The sequence below is a fragment of the Rhinoderma darwinii genome, chromosome 5, assembly GCF_050947455.1.
Source record: "Rhinoderma darwinii isolate aRhiDar2 chromosome 5, aRhiDar2.hap1, whole genome shotgun sequence".
NCBI lineage: Eukaryota > Metazoa > Chordata > Amphibia > Anura > Rhinodermatidae > Rhinoderma > Rhinoderma darwinii.
In genome coordinates this window covers 123,213,756-123,225,952 of record NC_134691.1, presented here as the reverse complement: position 1 = coordinate 123,225,952, position 12,197 = coordinate 123,213,756, and the positions used below count along the sequence as shown (strand labels likewise).

General features: G+C 40.1%; 1 protein-coding gene across 1 annotated transcript in view; it reads left to right on the top strand.

Moving 5' to 3' along the window:
• TMX3 (thioredoxin related transmembrane protein 3) overlaps positions 1–12,197 on the top strand; it is a 65,415-nt gene that overhangs the window by 35,800 nt on the left and 17,418 nt on the right. The window contains exons 7-10 of the mRNA XM_075828378.1: positions 6,778–6,877; positions 7,874–7,951; positions 9,502–9,568; positions 10,772–10,870. Coding sequence (XP_075684493.1) covers positions 6,778–6,877; positions 7,874–7,951; positions 9,502–9,568; positions 10,772–10,870 — 344 coding nt within the window. The remainder of the gene's footprint in view (positions 1–6,777; positions 6,878–7,873; positions 7,952–9,501; positions 9,569–10,771; positions 10,871–12,197) is intronic.

Sequence of the window (12,197 nt, the reverse complement as noted above, 5' to 3'; positions counted from 1 at the left end):
CACCAGAAAAGCTCCAGTAGGCCAAATGGTGGTCCTTTCCTTCTGAGCCCTCCCATGGGCCCAAAGGGCAGTTTATCACCACAAATGGGGTATTGCCGCACTAAGGACAAATTGGGCAACAAAATGGGGTATGTTGTTCCTTGTGAAAATAAGAAATTTTGATCAAAAATGACATCTTATTGGAAAAAATATCATTTTTTTCATTTCACAGCCCAATTCAAATAGGTGCTGTGAAAAAACTGTGCGGTCAAAATGATAACAAAAACCATAAATGAATTCCTTGAGGGGTGTAGTTTCCAAAATGGGGTCACTTCTGGTGGGTTTCCATTGCTTTGATACCTCTGGGGCTCTGCAAATGCAACATGGCACCCGAAAACCAATCCAGCAAAATCTGGACTCCAACAAACACATAGCGCTCCTTTCCGTCTGAGCCCTCCCATGGGCCCAAACGGCAGTTTATCACCACAAATGGGGTATTGCCGCACTAAGGACAAATTGGGCAACAAAATGGGGTATGTTGTTCCCTGTGAAAATAAGAAATTTTGATCAAAAATGACATCTTATTGGAAAAAATATAATTTTTTTCATTTCACAGCCCAATTCAAATAGGTGCTGTGAAAAACCTGTGCGGTCAAAATGATAACAAAAACCATAAATGAATTCCTTGAGGGGTGTAATTTCCAAAATGGGGTCACTTCTGGTGGGTTTCCATTGTTTTGATACCTCAACGCCTCTTCAAACCTGGCATGCTGCCTAAAATATATTCTAATAAAAAAGAGGCCTCAAAATGCACTAGGTGCTTCTTTGCTTCTAGGGCTTGTGTTTTAGTCCACGAGCGCAGTAGGGCCACATGTGGGACATTTCTAAAAACTGCAGAATCTGGACAATACATATTTAGTAGTGTTTCTCTGGTAAAACCTTCTCTGTTACTAAAAAAAAATTGAATAAAATTGAAATTCAGCAGAAAAAATGAAATTTGCAAATTTAATTTCCACTTTGCTTTAATTCCTGTGAAATGCCTGAAGGGTTAAAAAACTTTCTATATGCTGTTTTGAATACTTTGAGGGGTCTAGTTTTTAAAATGGGGTGTTTTATGGGGGTTTCTAACACATAGTCCCCTCAAATCCACTTCAGAACTGAACTGGCACCTTCAAAAAAAGGCTTTTGAAATTTTCTTAAGAATATGAGAAATTGCTGTTTATGTTCTAAGCCTTGTAACGTCCAAGAAAAATAAAAGAATGTTCAAAAAACGATGCCAATCAAAAGTAGACATATGGGAAATGTGAACTAGTAACTATTTTGGGTGGTATAACCGTCTGTTTTTCAAGCAGATGCATTTAAATTCTGAAAAATGCTATTTTTTGTAAATTTTCTCTAAATTTTGCAATTTTTCACAAATAAAGACTGAATATATCGACCAAATTTTACCACGAACATGAAGCCCAAAGTGTCACGAGAAAACAATCTCAGAATCGCTTGGATAGGTTTAAGCATTCCGACGTTATTACCACATAAAGTGAAATATGTCAGATTTGAAAAATGGGCTCTGAGCCTTAAGGCCCAAACTAGGCTGCGTCCTTAAGGGGTTAAGGAACACAAGTTTTTCTACATACAAGAATTACATGTTAAAACAACATGTACAAAAGAGATGACAAATGCCCCAACCCATAGCCTGGTCTCTGTGCAACTGTTCTCCGAAAAACAAAAATGGTATGACATCACTGGCAAAGGAGATTTATATTAGGAATTTCAGAATTCTTCTGCACTGTCTAGTCAGAGTTTCGGCTGGTCTTATAAAGTTGGTACCTAGTATATTCAACCCTACAGCCATGTCTACCACATCACTCCTTAGCCCACCATCATTCAAAGTATTCTTGTCCTATGTAGCTCCTGAGACGCCACCCCTGGCGTCAATCCACTGCTGCTCAAACTTAAGTGGTGTGCCGCGTTTCATGTATACACCCCTCTTCAACAGAATCACCCCAAAAAAATCCTCCACAGTAGGAAGCGCATCACCAAGCCAATGACTGGCAACAGTCTTGTGGGCCTCATCTAGACGTTTTATCACTGCTAACTTTTGGATTTCAGTCATTGGCAGCTCCCCTACATACTACAGAGACCATTGAAAGGGGTTTTTTGGAAACTAATCATTGAAGACCTGACACTGTCCATAAATGTCATCCTAATAAGAAGATAACATGGGGCATGACCAGAGCATATGGCGCAAGTCTGCATTAGTCTTATGGCATCAGGAACACCCAGCATCAGGTCTAACACCTATATTGCACAAAAAGTATGGTGTACGGTAAACTCTAAGGCTGGGTTCACACGACCATGTTACGTCCGTAATGGACGGACGTATTTCGACCGCAAGTCCCGGACCGAACACAGTGCAGGGAGCCGGGCTCCTAGCATCATAGTTATGTACGACGCTAGGAGTCCCTGCCTCTCCGTGGAACTACTGTCCCGTACTGAAAACATGATTACAATACAGGACAGTTGTCCGGCAGCGAGGCAGGAACTCCTAGCATCGTACATAACTATGATGCTAGGAGCCCGGCTCCCTGCAGTGTGTTTGGTCCGGGACTTTCGGCCGAAATACGTTCCGTCCATTACGGACGTAACATGGTCGTGTGAACCCAGCCTAAGGCCGGATTCACACGAGCGTGTGCGTTTTGCGTGCACAAAAGGCACTTAACAGCTCTGTGTGTCAGCCCTGTATGATGCGCGGCTGCGTGATTTTCGCGCAGCCGCTATCATTATGACACTCGGTGGTCACGTGGTGGTTTTCTGTTTACATTCATAGTTTTACTGCTGTTGCGCGAATCACGAGCGTCCCATGGAAGTGCTTCCGCGTGGTGCGCGTGATTTTCACGCACCCATTGACTTCAATGGGTGCGTGGTGCGCGAAATACGCACAAAGAACGGATATGTCGTGAGTTTTACGCAGCGGATTTACGCTGCGTAAAAATCACGGAACTCTCTGCACGGCCCCATAGACTAATATAGGTCCATGCGACGCGCGGGAAAATCACGCACGTTGCACGGACGTATATCTCGTTCGTCTGAATAAGCCCTAAGAGAGAGCCTAGACACTAATTCTAACACATTTTCCATACCTCAGTAGACATGGGTGCCACATCCACCTCCCATCGTTCCTTCAAACCCTGTGTTGGGTCATCCAGAACCCCTGGTAAAAGCCATCTATAAGCAAAGGAAATCGGAGTACGAGATGTTTCCGCTCTCACAATTTGGCCAAACACCTCCGTCTTGCACATAATCAGAGAGATGACCCTATACTGATGTTGAGCAGCATGCCGCAGCTGTAAATACCTATAAAAGGCTGCATGAGGCAAGGAATACTCCTGTAAGTGACGAAAAGCTTTGAACCCATTTTCATCATACAGCTGATAGACATAAGAAATGCTACGGTGCACCCAGTACTCAAAGCCCTCCAAAATATTTAATTCCTCAAGGAAGGCATTATCCCATATGGACATATAACGAGTATATCCTGATATTCCCAGAATAGATTTCCACCTCTCCCGGGCTCTTTGCATCAATACCCCCCGCATATAAGCTTTGATCGTATCCTATAGCAGGCCAGGTGAGCCATAACTCCCGTGAAACTAAACAAATTGCTTAAAGGAACAGTGTCACCAACATTTTTTTTTTTATATTAGTTTTATGTTAGGGTTTTATTAAAAACGTTTATATTTGTTTGTGTGTTACTTTTTTTTCTATTTTTACACTTTTTCTTCCCTATGGGGGCTGCCATTTTTTTTTCCATTTCTGTATGTGTCGATTAACGACACATACAGACATGGAATACGGCAGCTCCAGTCCCATAGGGACTGCGAACGGGGCCCGTTCCATCCACTTTGGTGTACGCCGTGTGTGTGGGAACGGCGCATGCGCCGCTCCCACACAGTCCGATTTGAAATGCGCGCCGTCCGGCGCCATTTTCCTGTGGACCGGAAGTCGCGGCCGGGCAGTAAGATTACTACTTCCGGACTTGTGCACATGGAGCAGCGGCAGCAGACGGAGTGGACGGACCGGAGGGAGCGGCGGCGACTGGAGCAGGTAAGTGATTTCTATGTATGTTCGTGTTTTAGTGTGTTTTACTAGTGTATGTAAACCTTCTACACTGTGTGTCAGCTCAAAAAATGGCGACACACAGTGTAGGAGGTTAGACCGTTCAAACCCCTCGTTTCTCCCGGCACTAGCCAGGATAAAGGAGGGGGGGATTCTGAGAGCTCACTAGAGCGAGGGATTTTTTCCTAATTTTGCAGCATAAAGCAATGTGGTTGCTTTACCACATGCAATGCTGCAATTTTGGGAATTGCTCCATCTAGTGACCAGTGCTGGGAAATATTATAAATTGAATCCAATTTATAATATATTCCTGACTCGTGAAAAAAAAAAAAAAAATTAGAACAATGTTTAATCACCTATACACTAATTGTTTAACTAAAAAAAAACATGTTTTGCTGGCAAACATTCCCTTTAAGCGCGTAAATAATCTCATCTTCCCTATCCGGCGTAGCCAGAATGGATTAAGTCGCCATTCGGTCACTCAGGATAGTTCTTCTGATGCGCCGCCTTTTCATGGCAGTACTTCAGAAACTGTTTTCCCTAATCGTATGCTCTGCTCCTGAAGCCCAGGCTGTTGCTAACAGAAACTTGGAAGAAGTTTCCATTTTTAACAGCTGCACAAGACTCAGCGCTGGATCCTTTTCCTACCTTCTTGTCTTTGCTAAACAGGAAATATAGTCAGACAGCCCTGGGGTCCTACAATGGACCCTGGACTGTCTGCCTATATATCATATGTCCCTCGATCAAAAAAAAAAAAGCCCTCCTACAGCTATGTCAGCAGAAAAATAAAAAAAGTAATGGCTCTTAAAATATGACGACACAAAAATTAATAATTCTGGAAATAAAAAGTGTTTTTACTGTGTAAAAGTAGTAAAACATTAAAAAGGATATGAATTTGGGATAGTCGCAATCGTAACGATCCGCTGAATAAAGTTATTATGTTGTTTATACCGGTAAACGGCATAATTTTAAGACGCAAAAAAAGAATTCCGAAATTTTAGGGTTTTTTTCTATTACCCCACCAAAAAAGTTAATAAAAGTTAATCAATAAATTTATATGTACCCCAAAAATTGTGCTATTAAAAAATACAACTTGTCCCTCAAAAAACAGGACAACCCCTTTAAACTCGAGCTGCAGATAATTGTGCTTCATTCATATATGCACCATGCTGTTTATATTGTAACTATGTGGGCCACATTGGATACTCTAGAAGTTTTCAGGTAGCATGTGGGGATAATACCTGGTGGTCTTGTGGTTTACTCACCGATATATCTTCATAGAAAGCTGAATGTGATACACATTTATATATAATATCCTTTTTTTTTTTTTACATTTCCACCATAAAAATGTAAATCTGTTAATGTGTCCCTAAAATCCAGTCCTTAAAACAGTTCCTTATGAGCTGATGTTTATTTTAAATTGTAGGTTACCGTTTTGGTGTTGACGCTTAGGTTATTTTATTGTTTTTAATGTATGTTTTACAATATCTCCCTCAATCTTTGGGATACATTATAAATGTATTTAGCTACCATATTTCTACATGACCGTTTTCCCTCTGTAGGTGGAGCTGACTTCATCCCCACTGACAGGGCAAAACTGCTCTGCCCTGTGACAATATTAGATTGAGATGACGGTATTATTGTAGGAAGCGGCTCTGCAACTTTATAATAAAGTTGGGCTTCAATTACTCCCATTATAGAGGCTGACATACAAACCTAGTCCAACTCCCAGCAGAAGTGGACAAGCAATCCTCTGTCGACTCCAGGCTAAATACTTTCTAGCAAATGATCAAGGGAGAGATTTGTACTTCTGTTGTATTTAGCTCACAGAGGAGTATATCCATCCCCTCAGAGCTGTACAGGTTTTAATCCTATGGATCTAAACACGAATGGCTCCTTTCACTGACCGCAAACTGAAATCTTGCAAATTGTCAGGAATTTAAACCAAAATTGTATTAGAAAGTTGCACAAATTTTTATTAGGCAATGAAGGCCTCAAGCAAACGATCGTTGTTGTTGTTTAAGTTAAAAACTACAGATCCTAGTGTACGTATTTGGGTTCGTAATGCCTCCAAGTTGCTTCCGCAACCGTTGTGTTTGTACATTACAGCCGTGTTGTTTCCATGTGTCATCTGTATTTCGCAGTCCGCACCCGTAGGAATGTCACGTAATCTGATTTTCTAGGCGCTTCCTAGCAATGTATTCCCAAAATGCGGCCAGCACACAGATGGCTTCTGTGTGCTGCCCATTATTTTTGCGGACCCATAAACTTGATTAGAGGGATTTAGGACATTTTTCTATAATGACCAGAACAGCAGAATCGCAAAAACACTGATGTGTGCAAGGCCCCATACAAAAAATGTGGATAGCAGAGTAAAGAAATACACGATCGCGTGCATGAGTCCTAGATGTTTTTTAGATAAGACTAAAAAAAAAACATTCAAAAACATTAAAAAAATCTGAATTCTATCAAATGAAACTCATAGGTTAAATAGGCATGTGGTAAAACTTCAGTTTTTGTTGTTTGTTATTTTTGCAAACAAATTCTAGATTGAAGGTATGTCTGTCTATATATAATCCTTTTGTTGCAGTTTGGTATTAGAGAAATATGTGTTGTGTGCTGTTTTTGCTTTTATTTTTTTACATTAAACAAGTTATCTGTTCTACATTTATCTGTTTAAAGGCCATTAATACGACCACTCCCAAGCCAGCAGATGTTTGAGCACGTACAAAAACGTCATAATGTGCTGTTTGTGTATGTCGGTGTTGAATCAACCCTAAAGGTGAGGCATTTAATTTTCCAGTATTGTGAAAAAACGGCTTGTACTTCATGCTTTATAGGAGAAATTCAAGCAAAACATGTAATGAAAAAAAGAAAAACCAAATGAAAAAAATGTCTACTACTAGATGTACAGAATTGGCGAGAGTTCTTTTTTATGAGAAATCCCTTGTGGACTCTGCCTGGACGGATTCCTCTTCCAGGCATGGCTATTTCTGTCTGCCTCATAGACTTTAAAGGGGTTGTCCACCTTCTGACAACTCATGACCTATCCACCGGATAGGTCATCCGTATGTCATTGGTGCGGGTCCGACACCCTTACCCTGCACCAATAAGCCGCTCTGGTGGCCTGCGGGCATCGGATGTTGTGGCACATAATTCTATGTACGGAGCCCGAAAGCAGTTGGCTCCATACATAGCATAGTATCTCTACAGCTATTCCGTGGCGGGAGCTAACTGCTTCCGGCTTGTACGTTCGGTGTGGCACCGGACCAGCAGATCTGTGCAGGGGACGGGTGTCGGATACCCACAGATCATGTACTGATGACCTATCCGGTATATAGGTCATCAGTTGTCAGAGGCTGGAAAACCCCTTTAAATTACTTTGAATTGGTTCATTTCTATAATCTATAATTCTATAATTCTTCACCTATCCAGTGGATAGGTGAAAAATGCTAAAGGCTTTAGAACCCCTTTAAAGTGTGTCTACTCCTGGATCCAATTCTGATTTTGACTTAAGAAATCCAAGCAATATCTGCATTGAATCTGCACTGTGTGAACAAGTCCTTAGACAGTTTGGAAATTTTCATGTACACTATAGGAACTTTTCTATATAATTGTTCTTAGGTCTACTTAGGAAATGTTCTTGAAAAGTTTTATTTTACTCATAATACTTTTGTGAGGATAGAAAAAGTTCTACTATTGTCTGAAAATTTTCATATCACGAATGTGGTTAGAATTTTTCTTGTTTACCATTATTTGAAAATGTTTCTTTCCACAGGAAAAATTCATTGAAGTTGCGTCTGAACTTATTGTGTATACATACTTCTTTTCTGCTTCAGAAGAGGTCTTACCTGAGGTAACGCTCTACTCGTATGGCTTATAAGGAAGGAGCATTAAATAGTAAATCAAGAATGACAAAGTGACAAATGTTTTTAGCCTGTATTTGGATTTCAAAAATGATTATTAACAGTCATAACACTTCAGTTAGTTTTTACAAGATGGGGATTGGGGGATAGAAAATCTTCTTACTGTGGTAAATGGATGTTTATAATCTCAGTTTGTTTCAGTTCAATTCTTTTTCGTCAAGTTTTAGGTTTCTTTTGCGGAATCAATAGCGCAGACTGCAGCGCTGTTTTTTCCGTGAAAAAAAAACCAAAACGGAAACTTAAGGGAATGCACCTTTCCAGTTTTTTGTTTTTTTTAAATGGAAGTCAATGGATGATTGATATAAACACAATGTATTCCGTTTGTATCCATCATTTATTCCATTTGACGGATTCTTCAAATTCTTCTGCACATGTTGCAGAAGACATATCTGTTCAAAATATGCTCTAGTCACCAGCTAGAGCTTGGGAGATCCTTTCCGGAGCCACATAACATGTGCTTACAGATCAGTCAAAAGACTGAACAGTCAAATACGGGGGCATAACGGATTTTAAACTGATACAAACTCATGCAAAAAATTGTTTTTTGATGGTTTAGTCAAATGGATCCATAAAAAAAACCCTGAAACTTTTGTTTCTGTCTGTTTTTATTTATTATCCGTCAAATAAAATAAGGATCTGTTTTAAACATAATTAAGACGCAAATGTCAACCCAGCCTAAGGCCCTGTTCACATCTGGGTCACGGGCTCTGTTTGGAGCCTCCATTGCAGATTCCATCATTTTCACCAGGCAAAATGACAGAAACCCAAATGGAATGGGATAGGTTCCGTCTGGCACTGTTGGTTTCCGTCTTATGGCGTATTCGGCGTTTCCAAAATCGTAGCGCAGATGTGACCAGACACTAATGTGTTATCAGATCCATTTTTTGCCGGGATATAAAACTGGACTTTGCCAGGATATGTAACTGAAAAACTATTATTTAGATTAATGTACTTGACTGTGAGCTGGTTTGGAGCTAGTTGTGTTAACATGTCGACTCCCCAAGGCTGTGTTCACATCAGCGTTGCCCTTCCGTTGAGGGGTTCCGTTGGAGGTTTACGTCGGGTTAACCCTCCAACGGAAAGGCAAACTGAAACCTTAGCTACCGTTTCCCTCACCATTGATCTCGACGGTGACGGAAACTTTTCTAAAGGTTTCCGTTTGTCACCGTTGTGACAGGGTTCCGTTGTTTTGACGGAATCAGTAGTTCAGTCGACTGCGCTATTGATTCCGTCCAAAACTACAGAACCCTGTCACAACGGTGACAAACGGAAACCTTTAGCAATGTTTCCGTCACCATTGAGATCAATGGTGAGGGAAACGGAAGCTGAGGTTTCGATTTGACTTTCCGCTGAGGGGTTAACCCGACGGAACCCCTCAGCGGAAACTAACACTGATGTAAACACAGCCTAAGTTGTCTGTCAATATTTCTGGATTACATTTCATATCATTCTCCTTTCCTTTTTATTTTTTTTATTTTAGTATGTCACCTTGAATGAGGTTCCTTCTATTTTGGTGTTTAAAGACTCAACATACTTTGTTTATGATGGTGAGATCTTTTCTTAAATATTTTATGTTATATACATTTTTGTTGGACGTTTAGATTTTATATGCGTGCACTCGCGGGGTCATACATCATGTATGACCGGTGTCCAGCATATTCCGCCTCTTGTGGGCGGTCCTATCTAACAGACATGTGCAGTGATAATGGTAGATCCTCGTGGGAAACAGCAGGGTTCTTGGATTTTATATATTTTTCAAGTGGTGAGTCCCAACTGTTGATACATTACAGCTGGATGTCATGTGTTTATCTCTATATATTTTACATATGTTGAATAGAAATAGAAATCTGTTGCTTTATTAAGAAAAAATTCACATTAGCACAAGTTCTCCGGTTTTTAGTAGTGGTTACACATCTGCTGCTTTATCCATAGTCTTTAAAACTGTATATAAGGACTCTTTATAAATTTCTATGGAAGATGAATCCTTATCAATGAGCCAGTTACTGTATGTCAAATTGACATGCTGTGAATGTCTTTTCTGGAAAAATGTCTTCAAGTTTTCCTGAATATGCAGATAACAAAACACTAATATAGATAATTCTATTGAACTAAGTGCATTATTTTGTAATGTTTTTGCGTTAAAGGGATTTTTCAGTCTAAAGAAACTGATGGCCTATCCTCAGGATAGGCCATCAATATCTGATCGGTGGGGTTCAGACTCCTGCCAACCCTACCGATCAGCTGTTTTAAAGAGGCCGCCTCGCGGCTATTCACAGTATTACAGCCTTCTCCCATTCAAGTGAATGTGAGAGGGCTGTAATACTGTGAACCGCCGCTACAAGTGTGTCGGCAATTCACAGTACGAGTAGGTGAGGAGTCGGAACCCCACTGATCAGATATCAATTTCTTATGACTGGAAAGCATTTTTAAGGTCTCATGCACACGACTGTAAGGGTTTTTACTGTCCGCAAATACAGATCTGACAGCAACGAATACACATGCGTAAGTGACCACAATTGCAGAAGAGCCCAAAGACTTCTATGGGAGAGTCTGTGCCGCAATTGTGGACAAGAATTGGACATGTTCTTTAGTTTGCGGATCATTTCTATGGCACGGACACACACCCTTAAATATACGGAAAGATGTCCGTGCCCAATATAAATGAATGGGTCCGTAATGACGGATGAAAAGTATCGATGTGTGTATGGGGCATTACCTAACCATGTGTTTTTGTTTTCATTTTTGTTTAGAATATGAAGATGGTGATTTATCAAGCTGGGTTAATAAGGAGAGGTTTGAAGGGTACATTCATGTCGATGGATTTACATTATATGAGCTGGGTGACACAGGTAATGAATCCAACTCTCCTGTAATTCTTCATATTTGCTGAAAAGCAGGCAACTCAGAACATGCTAGTGTGTGTTTGTTGCATTATTTGCTGTACAATATTTGCAAAAAAGAGTTCTTCATTGTAATTATTCACTAGGTAGGCATCACCTGGTGAGCATTCAGATAGATATAGGTACTTTTCTGTATATATATATTTTTTATAAGCTCAGAAAACCTCTTTAAGTAAACTTAGGCTTTTACCAATGAATTTTAATTAGTCTAAAAAAAACTAACAACTAATGACCAGTCTTTTAGGTGTCTTCTTATTGCTTTATTATACAACCATGATAAAATGCACAAACAATACTAAAGTATAAATGTTTTTCTGCATGTTTTATTTTGTTTTTTTTTAATATACACCATATTCATACCTTTTTTATTTTTTACTCTTCTGAACCTTATTTAATGAGACTCTGTCACCACATTATAAGTGAAAAACGATCATTTTTGACGGAGGTATGACCTATTTTAGCTTTATGCAAATTAGTTTCTTAATGCCCAACTGGGCGTGTTTTACTTTTTGACCAAGTGGGCGTTGTGGAAAGTGTATAACTGACCAATCCGTGACCAATCAGCGTCATACACTTCTCCCCATTCATTTACACAGTAGCATCGTGTTCTTACTAGAACACGATGTGCAGCCACTTACTCACACTAACGTTAATCAAGTGTCCTGACCATGAATATACATTACCTCCAGCCAGGATGGGATGTGTATTCAGAATCCTGACACTTCTCTAACGTTTCTGTGAGATTTACTGCACAGCATGCATAGTCTCGCGAGATTACGCTGTTAGTTGTCATTTACAGCGAGATCTCGCTCTGCTGTGTTGTTGTAGTATCACTCAAACGTTAGAGAAGTGTCAGGATTATGAATAGACATCCCGTTCCGGCTGGAAGTGATGTATATTCATTGTCAGGACACTTGATTAACGTTAATGTGTGTGTATGTGGCTGCACATCCTGTTCTAGTAAGAACAAGATGCTGCTGTGTAAATGAATGGGGAGAAGTGTATGACGCTGATTGGTCACTGATTGGTCAGCGTCATACACTTCTCTCCACAACGCCCACTTGGTCAAAAAGTAAAACACGCCCAGTTGGGCATTAAGAAAGTCATTATCATAAAGCTAAAATAGGTCATAACTTCCGTCAAAAATGATCGTTTTTCTAAATAAAAAACACTGCTGTAATTTATATTATAGTGCCAATCACATTATGTAGAAGATAGGGCACTTATAATGTGGTGACAGAGCCTCTTTAAGCCTTTCATGAGGGTTTTCTGAAAG